Below are 18,251 nucleotides of genomic sequence, written 5' to 3'. Positions count from 1 at the left end.
AGCCAAATCTTCCTATTATTTTTGTCTTGGTGAATTTGCATCCCTATAATCTTGTTTGCTAGTCTCAAGTCCTTCATTTCAATTCCCTAGCCAACTGAGACTTCAATCCTTCGGTACGATCTTTGTTGGGACCTGTTACGAAAAATACATACGAACATGATAGCGAAAGTAAATAGGACCAAGAACGCTCTCATTACACTAATTTCATGGATTTTTCATGCAATTTTTCAATAAACCTAATTAAGGTTTAGAGCATAACCTTTGAAGAATTCCTAAATTACTCCAATTCTTTGCAACTTGCTTCAAGTAACCTTGATGTTGACAATCACAAGAGCTTCTCCATTATACACTTGGCTTTAGACTGGGTGGAGAAACCCAAATTTTGAGGAAATTTGAAAAGGATTTGAGTTTGGAGAGGAAAAAAAGGGAGAAAACAAATTATTCTTCACAATTTTAATTTTTGCATGAAGTTTTAATAAAGATTAAAAAACAACTGTTTATACTAAAACAACATGAAAAATAAATTAACCAAAATTTGACACTTGATCAAATTTTGTTAGTGAAATTATAGGTGTTTTAAAATAATATCAAAAAATAGAAAGTAGAAAATATGAGATTTTCCCACTTTCTCTATTTTTTATTACATATCATCTACATACAACAGTAAGACAATGAAGTCTTTTTCTTCAAACCTCTTGAAATATGCACAAGTCTGTATCAAGTCTGTTGTATCCAAGGCTCACAATGAATGAATCAAATCTCTTGTACCAACACCTTAGCACCTGTTTGAGACCGTACAGAGATTTGTTTAACTTGCAAACCAAGTTCTCTTTTCCTTTTGCTTTAAAACCTTCTAGTTGAAGCAAATGGATTTCTTCTTCAAGATCTCCATGGAGAAATGCAGTTTTAACATCTAACTGCTTCAAGTGTAAGTCAAATGTAGCAGATATTGCTAGGACTATTCTAATAGTAGTAAGTTGAACTACAAGAGAAAAAATCTCATTGAAGTCAATACCTTCTTTTAAACATATCCCTTTACTGCACGATGTCACTCCACTTGGTCATCATTGTTGCGCTTGATCTTATACACCCATTTGTTCCCAATAGGCCTTCTCCCTTGTGGTAGTGTTACAAGTTCCCAAGTTTTATTCTTATGAAGAGCTTATATTTCTTCCTACATTGTTGTCATCCGTTGAGTAGCATCTGAACTAGTCATTGCCTCTTTGAGAGTTAATGACTATCCATCCTCGGTTTGAAGACAATATGCAACATTACTCTTCATAATATACTTAGATTGCCAACTTGGTGATTTTGTTATCCGATTGGATCGACGAATTTTCGGTACTTATGACTCAGCTGGTTCTTGGATCTTGTGCATTGGTTTAGCTTTAGAAGAGTCCTCTACAAATTATTTCTCCATATCTATTGTTGTAGTCTTTGAGCTTTCATTACAGTGTTATCATATGCTACTTGTTTCTTCTCTTCCATAAAGATTACATCCTACTAATGCTAACCTTGTGGGTAGAGAGATCCCACAGGAAATACCCCTTTACACCATCCATCAACATACCCCAATAATAAACATCTCCTAGATTTTGAATCTAGCTTTGTTCTTGGGAATTGTACATTATGTACATCAAAATTCCGAATATATGGATGTTCGAATAATCAACCGGCTTGTCAGTCCACATCTGCATTGGTGTCTTCAACGCAATTTCACTTGATGGAGCACGATTCACTACATAATAGGCGGTATTCATTACTTCTGCCCAAAAAGTTTTCTCTAAGCCTGTAGCTCCCAACATTGCTCTTGTTCTCTCTGACAAGGTTCTGTTCATCCTCTTTGCCACTCCATTTTACTTAACAGTGTAAGCAGTAGTGAACTGCCTTTTAATGCCTTTTTTATTGCAAAATTTCGCAAACTCATTGCTTGTATATTCTCCCTCACTTTCTGTTTGTAAACACTTAATCTTCTTACCAAATTGAAGTTCCACTTGCGCTTTGAATACTTTGAAGACTAAATACACATCTGCCTTCTTCTTGGTGGGATATACCCAACACCTTCTGGAGTAATCGTCTATAAAGGACATAAAGTACCATGCTCATCCTAGAGATGTAACTGGTGTTTGCTATACTTCAGAATGGACCAATTCTAGAATCACTTTACTTCTAGAATTTAATGTGTTGAACTTTAATATGTGTTACTTACTTGTAACACAATACTTACAAAAGGGTAGAGACACCTTAGTGGGCCCTGCAAGCAGATTTTGCTTTACAAGAACTTTTAATCCTTGTTCAAACATGTGTCCAAGTTTCTGATGCCACATCATCGAGCTTTTAACTTGGACTAATTGAGGCAACCGATGCTTCTCTTTCTTGCAAAGTTTCTCCCTCTAACATGTACAAATTTTCATCCACCTTTCTTTCCTTCATAAGTACTAGCTTGCCTTCAATCACCTTCATGATTCCTTTCTCAAACTACAACTTTGCAATCAAGGTCATCAAGTGATAAGTAAATAATTGACAATGATAGGAGCTGAAATATTTAATGTTTATTTCCAAACTAAGGTTCCTACTCATGGTGAAGAATTACAACTTTTCATGCATCTAAAGGCATCTTTTCATTCAAGAGTCATAATGAATCTGAAATTTCAGATTCATTTACATTATTAATGTCCTATGTATCTATTTATTGTAAGTATTTGTATTTATTAAATGTTCAAGTATTTACTTGATAAATGAAAGGTTGCATTCTTTCATACTGTCTTTTCATTCAGTATAAATAATGTTGTACTTGTTGGGGTTGATGCCCTAAAGTCTCATGCCCTATAGTTTGTAAACAGTACATACGAACACCTGTGATTGTTAATATATGATATTTACTTCACATCTTGTTGTTTTGCTTATTTACTTGTTTTAGTTGCTTTACCACAGACCAATAAACATGAAATCCCTGGTTATCTGTATGTGACTGAAGCATGTATGTAATGACATACAAGTGGATCATGTCTTGAGTGATAACCAAAATGGTCTACAGTATATGGATATAGGAGGGAAACCTTATCCTGGTAACGCTACGGACGCGACTCACTTTGTGGAATGGTCACAAGTGTTATGGCTTGCCACAGATGATATGATCCTGATCATTCGTGTTGGGGACATACGAGCGGGGGCGTCCTATATAAAGAGTTTGTATAAGGCCTGACTACGAAATGTTAATGTCTCGTTATATAACACCGTTTATGACAGAGACTTCACTTCACTAGAATGACCATAGGTAACATGAGCTTAATCCTGAGTGAGTTGGGAACTCCTGCCATTGAGGGCGGTTCTTTAATTTTTATGGGTGTGAGTAGCCAAGTCGTCGATTCAAACCTACCATTTTGGGGATACATCTGATTTTGGAGCTGGGAACTCAGCTACATAAGAAGGAATTCACTTATTTCCCGACGCAGGGGTAAATAGATAGATGGCTCCCTTAAGAGCTGATTCCGAGACTTGAATAATGTGGCGCCACACACTTTCTCTTGGCCCGAGAGGTGTTCACACATAGTTGGACTATGTTGTATTGTTCATTAGAGAAATCAGTGGTACTTAAGGAGTGAGATGTAACTATAGGGGCAAAACGGTAAATTGGCCCAGGTGTACTTACGAGCATCTGTGAAGGGTCATCGTACTCATGATTGGGTATATCCAATGGACACATAAATATATATGTGGTAAGAAGAGTTCAATTGTTGGTCTTTAGTGGAATCACTAACAGTTAACGGATGGTGAATCTTGTGGCTAAAGAGTTTAGTCAGTTATTCACGTACCGTTGGAGCTTTGAGCCGCAGGTCCATTAGGTCACCTGGGTAGCTTGGATAAAGTCAAGAACCAGTGTTTAGGTTAATTTGAAATGTTCAAATTGACAAGAGGAAGTACAATTATATATGATGTTATTGGCTAAATGTATGAGATACATTATTTTGGAGGAAATTAAATATAAATATGATTTATATCAAATATAGGAAAAATACTATAGTAGATATATGATATCAAACTATAGGATATAAAATAATATGATTATATTTATTAAATAAATAAATAAATTAATTAATTTTAATTAACCAATTCTCACGTTTAGGAAATGGGATCGTGGGCACCGAAGGTTATGTAACTGGTGGGATACAAGTTGAAAATGGTTTTCAATTTGTGAAGGAATTGAATCGTGCAAAAAGAATTCCGCGCCCAAAAGAAAACGTGAAAAGACTGATTGTCGAAAGCCTATACGATAGCTTCTCAATCGTCTAAACGATCGTCTAACTCATGCGTCCCTTAAACGATCGTACATCAGTTTCCTAAATGATTGTCCAGTTTTTCCTAAACGATCGTGTAGTTTTACTATACGATAAGCGTCCCCGCTATATGATAGCGAAGTTCTTCTCATGCACGCTTGTCGTCTACATGATTTTGTTTCCTCCGTCTTCTACTAAACTCACCAGATCCCACTCTCTGGGTTTTTGATGCCGAGGATACCCGGGTCTCCCTATTGGTGGTGTTATCCCCGTCTTCTTGATTGTGTACGTTTGGATCGTGCAGTTTCAGACGAGAGATTCGTCGGGGTGCTGGTAGATCGGTGGAATTCTTCTGCTGTTGTGGGTTCATACATTCGAATATTGTCTTCCTCTTGTAATGAACCTCTACTCTATGCTTTATTGTATACTGAGCATGCTGTTGTTAAATTGTATTATGTATAACTGTTATTTATAATGTATATCGTTTTTATTCCGGTCACTATGAAAATCGGAGCGATCTAAACCTGCTCATGGAATTCTCAATTTTGAGTTCCTTCAGTACTTTTCATAATCAGGATATAGAAAAACACTTTGAATTTGAATGAAATTTCCTTAGAGCCTATTCTCTCAAGCTTTATGCTTTTTCTTTGTATTCTTATGTTTAGAATGTATGTTTTAGGACTTTCAATCTAGTTTGATCAATTAGATTGTGGAAAGTTCGAAATCTTGAAGTTAAGAACAAGTTCTCCTTTCTTCTTGATCATCGATCAATCTTCCAAGCCCAAATCTATTTAGCTTTCTTGGAGTTGCTTACTAAATAGTTAATTGGGGTTATTCTTATTACTGTTGTGGGGGTTCACCTTGTTTAGAGGCAAGTTCTCAAACGTGATTGAGATAGTTCCCTCTATCATCAAGTTAATCTAATGAGAGCAATTTCTTTTTCAGGTTTTCTACATGTTGCACTTATTGAATCGTGCAAACTTTATTATGATGGAACTTCAACTTGATAGTTCCAATACTGACAATCTTCAAGGCATGATCATTCCAACTGAACACAGATCCTCCAGAGGTCAGTCATAATGGGGAACCATTCTCGGCGAGAGGTCATATGATAAGTGGCTCCTCAGTCAAAGAACCATACATCAACCATTATTTTTCTGCCTTCCATAGTTGTCACTGCTTCACAAGATAAGACACCACCTTCTTCTAAGGTGCTTGCTACATTTCCCTGAGGATTGATTGGAATCTTTCTTGTTTAGATTCCAACAATCTTTCTTTAGATGTCCATTCTTTCCACAATTGTAGCACTTCATGTTATTCCTACTTCGTGATTTTGATCTTCATTGATTTTTGCTCTCACTTAAGCCACGTTCCATTGATCTACCTATTTTCACCGCCAAGGCTTCTACTTGTTGTGAACTTACCAATCTATCTTCTTTGTTCTTGCGCCAATTTTCCTCTTCCAAGACAGCAACTGTAATATCATCAAAGCTTAGATAGTCGGTGAAAACATTATTTGTCACATTGATGACAAGTTGATCATACGAATCAGGAAGACTTTGAAATACAAGTTCAATACGTTTAGTTGACTCTATTTTATAACTCAGCGATGTGAGTTGAGAAAATAGAGTATTTAATGTGTTCATGTACTCTGCCATTGATATAGAGTCTGGCGTCCGAAGTGTATACAACTTCCTCATAAGGAATCTTGTTGTGAAGTGATTTTGTCTCATACAATTTTGTGAAGTGGTCCCAAATCTCTTTTGTGGTTTTCTTCTCCTCAATGCTTGACAATACATTATCAGTTATTGCTAGATGAATGTTTGCCATAGCATTCTCATTCATCTCATTTCATTTGTTATCATCTATGATCTCTATTGGTCTTTCATCGATGGCTGCAAGGCAATTATCTTTTCTCAAGAAAGCCTTCAGCTTCAACTTCCACAACGAGAAATTAGTTTCATTGAACTACTCAATCTCGAACTTTGCTGCCATTACTTCTATCATGAATTATAAACAATCCTCGATCGTGTCTTTTAATTTAGGTGAAAAATATCTTACTTATTTTCTGATGTGGAGTATCCACCAATTAGTGACAACTAAAGAGCAGACGAGAAGTAGATATTAACACCTAAAATAAAACCTGGTTTTGATACCACATGTTGCAAAAGAGACTATGATCGAATAGAGTAAGATTGCAACTAAAGTCGTTTGAGAATAATAATAATGACGAAGAAGAAGGGAAAGAATAACACACAGTAATTTTACTTGAAAAATCCCTAAACAAATTAGAGTAAAAACCACATGCAAGGATAGAAGGATTCCACTATATGAGATAGGAGTTATAAACTTTTTTTTCTTATAGAGGAACACCAAGCTCTCTTAAAAGAAGAAATTCTCTCTATTTTGCCTCACTCGCTTGTTGAAATTTCAGGATGGTTTGGCAGCCATGGGTCTTTACTTATTTTATAGCCCAAGCCATCAAACAAATTCAATGGCTACAATTGTCCTAGAGAGATGTAAAAGATCTAATGGCCAAGAAATGATCTTGGACAAAGTGTAAGATCCAACGGCCCCAAGTTGTCTCCAAGAAACTTCTTGAATAATAAATAAGTTTCTTGAAATTTTTTGATAATTATCCAACAAAAAGGGTGTGAATCATGATTTAGATAGCGAGATAGAAGAGAAAATGAAGATTTAGTTACATATTCGTTTTTTTTTCTCTTTTTCTCTTTTTATGTTTTTTTTCTTTATTGTTTTTATCATTTGAAATCTATTTTGTTCTAGATTGCTAGATTTTAGTAGATTTTTAAATAAAATGGGTTGTGGGTTAACTTTTTAAATGGTTGGGCTTAATTTTTTTTAAAAAAAGAATCCCGCGTGTCTCTTTCATGAATTTGAAAATTAATATATATATATATATATATATATATATATATATATATATAACGTATCTTGACATATCCATATTTAACATGTATATAATATCGATTCTCTATACAATTAGAAGTATCTGCATTTCCTAATAAATGTTAAAAACATATAATGTCTCTTGAAGTGTTATCGAAGCTGAAGAAGATCCCGTCGAAGACCATCTAATTAATGACTTTTGAGGCTTTTTTTTTTTTTTTTCCTGTGTTCGTTGTTGTGAACATAATAATTATTTAAATTATATATATATATATATTGTAAAGGGTGATTATTTAAATTATTGTTTTGAAAGCTCTCTGGTATTTGTTTTTCTTCTTGTCATGTTGTTTATGTACAAATTTAAGGTGGCATAGCAGTTGTCATGACGTCACTAAATTATTTGGAATTTAGAAGATGACAGATATTCTATAGGTCTCCATAAATATTTAAATTACCACATTGTTTTTTCCTAATTTATATACAATAATACATTACTAGCTATTTTCAATGATAAAAATAAAAATACACAATTAGCTTATCGATTTAGACATCTCTTTGTTACGTTTTAAATTTAGAAGTTTGAATCTCGGCTTCAACCCTTTTGTTAAACTTCATGAAGAAATGAAAAAATATGAATTTATATCTTTAAATTTTGAGGACTCTGTCAGTTAAAACCATTGAACTTTTATAATGATATCAATTTATACCCTTAATTAAATTTTGTTTAGATAAGTATTATATATGAGACTTTTCATCTATCAATTAAACTTATAAATTTTCATAAGTAAATCAATATAGACCATTTATTAAGATCACCTTTAAAAGTTTTTCTTGCATAAATTCTTACATATGTAGACTTATTCAAATGTCAAATTAATAAAATATAATGGACGATTAAAATTGATGCATAAATGATTTTAAAAAAAAAATCTGATTGAAAATCCAAATTGATTTGTGTGTGGAAGTTTAGAGGTTTAATTGATAAATTTATAAATGTAAAACGTTGTTTATCATAACAAAATGTAATTGATGATATAAATTTATACAGTTTTAGTTGATATAATCTCAAAATTTTAAAAGTATAAAATGGATGTTTTCCAAAAATAATAATAATAATAATAAATCATGATTGTAAACTAATGATTGAGAATATAAAAACATTGATATATACTACTTCTACTGAATTTGGAGATTTAATTTTTTTTTAAAAAAACCTTCGAGTTGATTTTACTTAATTTAGTCACAAAACTTAAAAAAAAAAAAAAAAAACATGTTTCAATATTTTAAACTTGTACAAAAAGAAAAATATCTTTGTAATGACCCAAGAGGTATAGAGGGATCCTGAGGACATGAAAGTATGGTTAAGAAAGACTTGAAAGTTACTACCTATACCAATAAGGTGTACCTTCCTTTTCGGTGGCTCAATCATAGGAACTCTAAAACCAAATGTGCTTAGTTTGGAGCAATCCTATGTTAGCTGAAAGAACCCATGTTGGTTTGTGGAGACAACTTTCACTTCTAAAAAGCATTCAAGATAAGGAAAGATGATGTAGCTAGGTTGCAGGGATGCAGGGGAATGTCGGAGCCATCAGGGGCCAAATACGGATTTCGAATCCTAGGCTCGGGACGTTACAATTTTAGTAAAAGAACATTGCTTACCAGCAATTGTTTAATATGAGAAATTCCATAACTCATATAAAAATAAAAATAAGATAAAATTTACATTTATTGGGATTTATAAACATGGTGATAAAATACCTCCAAACATGCCTAACATTTTCCTTACAAAGTAATTGAGAATAGGAAAATAAGTACAATAATTACGTAAACAAAAGAGAAATATCTGACTTCAAAGGAAGATGTACATGTCGATCATTGTTAAATGAAGATGGTTTTGAGATTTTTTTTTCTTGGGAATTGGATATGTTGGGGAGGTTTTATTCAACGAAAGTGTGATTATAAAGGGGAGTTGAGCAAATTTTTATCGGTAACTGTACAATTGGGAAGTATTTACAATTCCATGGGCAATCCATTGCGAGACCATGCTTCATATCCACCAGCTATATCCGTTACGTAGCTATATCCCTACACAAAAATTCATTTCAATCAAATCATTTTTTAAGTTTTTAGGCTGTTGATGTATTCAACTTTCTTTTTCTCAATTCATCAACTTATTACACATAAAATTAAAGATATACAAGTTAAATTCTATCCTTATTAGATTCATTCATTTTATAAAATATTAAATATATTATCAATCAATGTAAAATTAAAAATAGAAATTTTTTTTGAAAGATATTGTATTAAGGAAAATGATTAGGTACAACCCTACTTACTAATCACACAAAAATAAAATTATAAAAAAAAAAAAACAAAAATATCACATGACAATATTTTTTATTGAACGATCCTGAGGATGATACTAACATAGATGCACCTACGAGATCACCTAAAGAATCAAATCTCTAACCTTGAGGTTGATAGTACAAGCATGATACCAATTGAATTACGTTCACGTTGACAAAATTATCAACTTTACGAAAAAAATATTGATAGATATTTATAAAAAAAATTATTATTATTTAAATCAATAAATAAAATATTTTTTGTTATTATTTTTTTAATATAACAAAAATGTTGATCCATCTTTATATCGATGTTGAATTTATATAGTGGACAGAAATTTCAAACTCCACATTTTAATTTTTGAAATTGGAATAATTTTCCCTTTTTAAGGAGAGAAAAAAAAAAAAAAAACCAAAAACTTACAGAAGCAAGAAGATCAGCAGCAGCCATAAGAGACCGCTTCCCACTTAGGCATCCCTATCCAATTGAAAGGCACCAAAATTCATAATTCAAATTTATCAAACAATTTTTTTAAAAAAAAGAAAAAAGAAAAAAAATTCTCAAAATTAAACCATATACTTACAACAATAATTTCATCATCTTTTCTGAAATAAACAGCCACTTCCGCTAAGAAATGTGGATTCCTCGTCATCCCTACAAAAATTAACCAAATTATTATCCTAATTTGTCGTTCTAATTAGTCCAAATTTTCAAAATTCAAACATTATAATAATTATAAAAAAAAAAAAAAAAGGAAATTACCTGAACCTACTCTGTACATGTAAGGGATGTTAATGGCGGCCGGGGCATGACCAACACTGAACTCTTCGGGGGTTCTAACGTCTAAATATCGCTGTCCTGCTTGAAGAAGCTCGAGAGCTACACGGACCGGTACAGACGTCGGAACCACCGTCGCTTCCAGCTCTTCTCTCAAAACAGCATTTCGACTTCAACATTGTTGCAACATAGAAAATTGTTAAGAATATATTGTCAACCAAAAAGTTAGAGATTTAAATAATATTCACCTGGTGGTCCAATGTTTATGGGTGACAGCGGAGTCTCTGCGGCGGCGGCGTTGCAGAGAACACGTGATCAGCAACAACCTTCCTCTGATAACAAAAACTTTAGCCTATCAACAACTTTAGTTTAATTTAATGGAAACAACGTAAATTGGAATAACTCTAAAGAAAGAAAGAGAAAAGTAGAAGAGAAACCTTGAAGAGAGATTGTTGTTGTTGGGAAGAAGAAGAAAAGAAGTGGAAGAGGATGAGAAAATGAGCGACATGGCCAAAAAGAAAGAAGAAGAAGAAGAGAGAGCTAATTTGTGGCTCTGAGAGTGGTGAGGGAAAGAAGAGATATATAATAATGGAATATTGAGGGATGGGAGTGTGAATGATTAGAGAGTGATGGGAATGCCACGCCATTTATTGAAGGTAGAGATGAAATTGAGTGGATAAGTTTTAAGGGAAGAAGGGAGTACAAAATGACTACTCAGCCATGACCAATCCAACTCAAATTTCATCCTTCACTTATCAAACCCTCTCGATCAGAATAATCAATACCATATTCATTGTACATTCCTTAAAAGAGATTAATCTAATTATCTACCTAATCTTTTGGTTTTCAGTTTAGTTTCTATTTGATCTCTGAATTTCAAAATATTACATTTTCTTAAGTTTTGAATCTAGTTTAAATTCAGTCGTTAGGTTTGGCTATGTTAGTCTTATAGTTTTATTCTAAAAATTTTGTTTTCTTTCAATTTGGTCTTTATATTTCAAAATTCACATTTTTAACTTTAATTTTCACCAAATATTTACTTTTTGTCTTTATGCGTTAATGTCTATCGATTAATTTAAAATAATTATGGAGTGTTAAATTTAATTTTAGGTTTAAATATTATTTTGGTTCCTATACTTTTGTTTGTAGTTTGTTTTGATCTCTATAGTTTCAAAATATTCATTTTGGTTTTTATACTTTCAATTTTGATTTATTTTAGTTCCTATACTTTCAAATGTTTATTTTGGTCATTGTAATTTTTAAAAAAATTACCATTTTGGTTACTTCATTTTAAGAGGTTAGAATGATTATTTTTTTTAGGTTATAGAATAAAAATAAACCAAAGTTAAAAGTATAAGGATCAAAATGAACATTTTAAAAATATAGGGATCAAAATAAACCAAAGTTGAAAGTATAGGGACCAAATAAATATTTTAAAAGTATAGGGACCAAAATAAATCAAAACAAAAAATATAGGGACCAAAGTAGTATTTAAACTTATGGTGATGGAAAATAATGAAACTTAATTAATTATAGTTGTTTTTCTTATTTTAAATTAATTAATAGTCATTAACATCAAATGCGAAAATTGAGTATATAGTGAAAAATTAGAAATACAAGTGTAAATCTTAAAATATATGGATCAAATTAAAATAAAATTCAAAACTTAAAGGTAGTATAACATTTTGAAATCTAAAAACATTTGAACTTAGACCAAAGAACAAAAAATGTATTTTTTTTCTTAATATTTGTTAGAATGCAGGAATAAAATCAATTGATGAGATGTACAATTGATTTATGAATTTTTCCTATATGTACTTGAAAAGATAATCGTAACGTTCTCCATTCTTCTCATCAATCTTATTTTCATTCCATATTTATCATGTTCTACCCCCTTTGCTTAGTTCTTTATGTCCATATCATTTATATACCATCTATAAGATCAATAGGATTTGTATTAATTATTTTACAACTTTTTGAATATTCAAACCTCTAACTTTTCAGTCGAAGATACATACATTAGGTTAACATTCACTTATTTACACTTTTATTTCTTAAAAAATAAAAACTATACTAAACTATTATTTAATTGCATATAATATTGTTAGAAAATTAAAATTTTCAATTCTTTTTCTTTCGAAAACGATTTTAGTTACTGGTTGTTAATTTTTTAAAACAAAATACTTTTATTAAGTACCACACATATATATATATATATATATTATTCTAATAAAATATTATTTTTATCGCAATTTTGTGTTAGTTTGTAATTATTAATATTCAATAAACTATTCAAATAGAATTTATTATCATTGAATATCATAACAATACATATAATGCAATCTTATCTTGCTCTAATTACAATTAAATTAGGCAATTTCCTTTTAATTAGTTCTAGTTTTTTATTCATAAATTATGATAATAAAAAATCCCTACAAAATAAAATAGTAATAAAATAAATTTAAATCAACCAATTTAATTAAAAAAATGTATGGCCATATTATCTAATAATACATTTTAATTAGTTCAAAATATAGAAGATATCTTAGTAATCCTGTCATACATCCAAATTCCTACTAAATTTCTATAATCATTAGAAACAACATCAATTAATTTCTGTTGACTAAAGTTCTTATTCTAATTGATTTTCATTTTGATTACTCACAAGTTAAAACAATGCCTGAGGAATTATTAGACATCATCCAATTGCTACTTAAATACTTAAGATTTTTTTTTTTAGGAAAAATATCTTTTGGTCTAGTTTCTATTTAATCCCTAGATTTCAAAATATTACACGTTTAGTCCTTCAATTTTAAGTTTGGTTTCAGTTTAGTTCTTAAGTTTCAAAATGTTACGATCTCATTTGGTAACCATTTTGTTTTTTAAAATTAAGTTTATGGACACTATTTCCATCTCCAAATTATTTTTTCCTTTGTTATTTATTTTTCACATTTGATTTAAAAAACCAATCCAAATTTTGAGAACAAAAAAAAAAAAACTTTCAAAAAGTTCTTTTGTTTTTGGGACTTGGCTAAGAATTCAACCATTGTACTTAAGAAATATGCAAATCATTGTAAGAAATGTAGATGAAATAGACTTAATTTCAAAAACAAAAACAAAAAACCAAATGGTTATCAAACAGGACCTATAATTTTACCTTTGAAATTTGAGTTTTATTTCAATTTAGTCTTTAATTAGGTTTCAAAGTTTACACTTTTAATCTTGCTTTGTCACGTAATACTCAATTTTCATCTTTGGTGAAAATGCCTAACAAGAATAATAATAATTATAATTAATTAAATCCCCCTATTCTTCATAACTCTTAAAATTAAATTTAAAATTCAACATCATAATTATTTTAAATTAATTAATAGACATAAAAGTAATGACTGAAAATGAATATTTAATGAAAAATGAAGATTAAAAGTGTAAATTTTGAAACATAAGAATGAAATTAAAACAGAACTCGAATTTTAAGGATAAAATTAAAATTTTTAAAATCTAAGAACTAAATTCAAACCGGACTCAAAACTTAAATTTTTTTCTTTTTTGAAAAAAACAATTTACTCAATAACTTGAGGACCAAATAGAACTTAAATGTGTAATACTTTAAAATCTGAGACCAAATAGAAATTAGACCTAAAATCTAAAGACCAAAAGGTATTTCTTTCCATTTTTTTAAAAAAATATATTTATATTCATTAGACATTATTAGAGTTTTTATTTTTTTGAAAGCACACATTATTAGAGATTTTTGTAGATTTTCATGGTTATTAATATTGGTCAATTTTGACCAATTGAAGATTGATTTCTGCACACAATTCAAGATCAGTAGTGGCTCCTATCCTCTACACGTGGTTGGTGTAGCTATTACCACATGTCCCCAACTAGATATTTCTTGCAACTTCCCAATTATTTATGCTCTATTTTTATATATATATATATATATATATAATTATAATTATTTTATGGATAATTGTTTTAACTCATACAAATTTTGAAAATTCAAAATTTTTAAGTATAATAAAATGTTATTATTTATCAATAATAGTCCATTTTAGACAGAAGTCTACCATAATTTATTATGGATAAACAATGATATTTTGTTATATTTATAAATAAGTTAACTTATTTTTCTTTATTTAAAATAACTCTTATTCTATTATATAATAGGATAAATAATTATTTTACTATTTTTTTTTTTGGATTTTAGACTTTTAGCTGAATTTTAACAAATAATATATATAAGGAAATTTTTCACATATGAAAAAAATGTCAAATTATTTACAGAAATAGAAAAAAATGATAGAAATCGATAGACTTTTATCATCGATAGACACTGATAGACTTCTATCAGTCTCTATCAAATACGATTAAATTTTACTATTATGTGTAAATAATTTTTCAAATTTTTCTATTTTTGAAAATCTTCAATATATAATTATTTCAATTTTTTTCACCAGTTTTTTTTTTTTCATTTTTGAAAATTAATATTGTTTTATGCTTATCGACATTATTTGACAACACCTTGCCCATATGGTCCTTATCGGGATTTTATTTTCAGTTGATGGACAACGAAATTTTGAATATGTATAATAAAATTTTGATGTGGACATGTATTCAAACTATGTAGAATGATTAAGTTGAGTATTAAATAAATTAATGTTACATATAAAATAAAAAAATAATAAAAATTAGGTTAAATACCACTATGATCTTTATACTTTTGTAGTATCTTTCTAATCAATCTTTAAATTTTAAGACTCGGGCATGTATTACTTTCTAATTCGAGATGTGAGTTGCAAATAATTACCAAATTCATTATTATCCGTCTCTAGAAAATTTTCAAATACATCTCCAACCCAATGAGCTATATCTTTATTTTTTAAGTCATTTCAATTTAAAGATTTGAACATAAACCTTTCAAATACATATGTTAGTTCTCCTTACTCGTCTCTTCGTCTCAATTATTTTTTTAAAAAATTTCTCCATAGATTTTTTTAAAATAAAAAATAAAAAATAAAAAGGCCTCTCTCCATGGTATCTACCTCTTCAAAAATATAGATATATTAATATATATAACTTTTCTTTTAGGAATAAATATTTCATTAATGAGAGCCACTTGGGCTACAAACAAATATATTAGAATCATGAGATATTTCCAACAAGTTGGTGGATGATGCTTTAATAAGATACATGGTGCTTCTATTTTCTTCTTTTTATTATTTCTATTTCTTATCTCTCTTAAAAGTCTATTTTTTACCTTTTCGCGGTAGGAAAAAAAAAAGATCTATGATAGCTTCGAAAAAATATAATCATAGATCTATTATAACATTTTATCTAAAGCCGTGTCAACCTATACTATTAAAAGTATTGAACTTTTTATAATACTTTTTAAAAGCTATCGAAAAGTTTAGCTTTTTATAGCATTTTGTTACATGCTACAATAAGTTTTCTTCTATAGCACTTGCTATATACTATGAAATGTTCGATTTTTTATAGTGTTTTGTAAATGCTATAAATACAAGCTTCAAACAGCACATTTGATATTTGTGACACGTAAGATAACATTTTTTAAAATGCTATAAAATTACTTTTATAGCAAAAATATGTAGCTATCATTTGTTTGTTATGACATTTATTTACAATTATAATTATTTATTTAATGAAAGCTATAATAAGCCTTATTGTCAATGTTTTGTACTCATAGAATTTATTAGTTTTTTTTATAGTTTTAATGAATTCTATTATTGAAAATTTATAACTTCTCAAATATGTTCATAATCCTATTGTTGCATTTCATACATTTCTACATTAGAAATCAAATAAAATTATATTTATATAATTTCCAAAATAAATGTTATCATAATAAGCATTTAATACGAAATTCATATATCCCAACAAAAAGGAGATATAGTAATGACTAGAAACTTGGAGATGAAACAAAACATAAATTTATAAATTACAAATTATGTCAATATAAAATTTCATAATAACTCCAACTTAGTTGTATTTGTAGCTGACCATAAAATACTTGGAGATTCATACACTCTGATGGTCTTTCATCCACCTATAAAAAAAATGTTGTAATAAAAAATTTAAGTAAAATTATTAAAATAAAAAAATAAAATAATCAATACATATACGTATTAATTGAAATAAATAATATTATTATAATGATCAAGTTGAAAAATAGTACCTTACGTGAAGAAGCTTTCAAAGTATTGAAGTCCCATAGGGAATGAGATAATGTATCTACGCATTTATTAACTTGATTAAATGACAACTAATAGTTTAGTGTATGATTAATGTGATTAAAATTCAATTAAAAACTATAATAAAATTTTTAAACGTAATAAACATGAGTCAAAAGGAATGTATTCCTTCCTTTAAATATTAGGTTCAAATTTTAATTCCCACAATTATTATACTAAAAAAACAATTTTAAAATGTAGCATATGACTGTGATATATATTTTTTAAAAAATTGATAAATCAATATTTGAAAGATTATATAATAATGACTAACAATTGGTAAATAATCTTTTTTATAATGTGAATGATGTCGAGGGAGTGATAATATTTAGGTTAAATATATATATGTTGAGTTGTAATTAAAAAAAATTAAGTCAGGCTTAAGAAAATAATTGATTAACCTATATATTGATCTATATCTTCATTAATCTAATACACATCTGTTTTCATTTGGTTATATTTGTAATCATTTTGGACAATATTTTATATAAAATATGCTAGAATTTTCTTTATCTAAACACGTTTTCTTGGAAAAAAAAAAAAAGAAAAAAAAAAGAAAAATAAAAAAGAACTGTTATTCAACGTCTATTATTGATAGTTCTAAACTTTGATTATATTTTATAAATATTTTCAACCGTTCTATTATTTGAAATAATTTCTCAATTAAAAACATGATTAAAATATTTTTAATTAAATAGGAACTATGATGCACCTATTTTTGTACCGCATATCTAATTAATCTATTAAAATTATCATGTGGTAAATATTTTTAAAATAGAATTATTAATATTATTTTACAATATTGGTGGAAAATTCGTGGTACCTTATCATTACCCAACATTTTAAATATGAATTAAAAATGTGTATGTTATTAATATGATTAAATTCCAATTGATAATTATTAATACATTTAATACCATCAAATTCAAAATATTAATTCAGAATTTTTTTATTGTTTAATTAATCATCAAATATATGTTAAAGTGAACATGACTCAATTGATAGTTGAGTATGTTAGTAACTATAAAGTATGTGTTTGAATTCCTGTATTTTGAATTGTACTAAAAAAACTATCAAGCATATGATTAATTTGCTTACTATGTCAAAGTGAGTTTATCTCAACAATAAGTAGTATGACCTTCTACCATAAAGGTCAGAAGTTCGATCCCCCACCCCCACGTTGTTGAAAGGAGAACATTATCTTTCTGGTCCCTGAGTGTATTTAGTCCCTAAATTTTCAAAATATACATTTTAGTTTGAAAGTTAAGACATTATGAGTAGAAATAATAAACACTCGAGTTGATTGTCGAAATTGAAGGCTAACACACCTAAGTTTTTAAGAATAGGTGTATTTGGTATGTGATAAAAGTAGAGAGTTGAGTTGAATTGAGTTGATAATTATTATCTAGAGAGTTAAATTATCTGGGGAGTTAAATTGTCTATGTTTGTTTACAGAGTTGAGTTGAGTTGGTAATTATTGTCTGTGTTTGTTGTGTAGAGTTGAGTTGAGTTGGATGATCTGATGCAGTTTTTTTGTGAATGAGATTAGTTCTACTTTTTTCTGTTTGTTTTTTTATTTCATTATTTTATTTTTTAGTTTTATGTTTTGCTATTGTTGATTAATTTTCAAATATACACGTATTTTCTCAAATCATTTATGACATAAACTGGACAATCTCAGTTTTTT

The 18,251-nt window shown here is 29.0% G+C and overlaps 1 protein-coding gene across 2 annotated transcripts; it reads right to left on the bottom strand.

The window, feature by feature from the left end:
• Positions 1-8,889: 8,889 nt before the first annotated feature.
• On the bottom strand, positions 8,890-11,107 carry LOC120072711 (Rhodanese/Cell cycle control phosphatase superfamily protein). 2 transcript variants are annotated; one of them, XM_039025175.2, is made up of 6 exons: positions 10,748-11,107; positions 10,559-10,642; positions 10,296-10,480; positions 10,117-10,187; positions 9,957-10,010; positions 8,890-9,272 (listed from the first exon to the last, which is right to left on the bottom strand). In XM_039025175.2, exons 1-6 carry the CDS (start codon positions 10,816-10,818, stop codon positions 9,198-9,200), a joined length of 540 nt encoding a protein of 179 aa, XP_038881103.1. In that variant the 5' UTR covers positions 10,819-11,107; the 3' UTR covers positions 8,890-9,197. The 2 variants fall into 2 exon arrangements, with proteins under 2 accessions (XP_038881103.1, XP_038881102.1); XM_039025174.2 differs by having other exon boundaries at positions 10,559-10,662; positions 10,748-10,983.
• Positions 11,108-18,251: the final 7,144 nt, after the last annotated feature.

This window comes from Benincasa hispida, chromosome 3 (assembly GCF_027475165.1).
Source record: "Benincasa hispida cultivar pf3 chromosome 3, pf3_genome.v1.1, whole genome shotgun sequence".
NCBI lineage: Eukaryota > Viridiplantae > Streptophyta > Magnoliopsida > Cucurbitales > Cucurbitaceae > Benincasa > Benincasa hispida.
This window is presented reverse-complemented; position numbering and strand designations above follow the sequence as displayed.

Bases quoted from the DNA above. Each gene is read 5' to 3' on its own strand.
- LOC120072711 (XM_039025174.2), bottom strand. From the start codon at position 10,957: ATGGCGTGGCATTCCCATCACTCTCTAATCATTCACACTCCCATCCCT. The intron at 10,011-10,116 runs GTAAGTATATGG...TCAATTGGATAG, and splicing joins AAGATGATGAAATTATTGTT to GGATGCCTAAGTGGGAAGCG. The intron at 9,273-9,956 runs GTAAGTTTTTGG...ATTTTTGTGTAG, and splicing joins CTGCTGATCTTCTTGCTTCT to GGATATAGCTACGTAACGGA.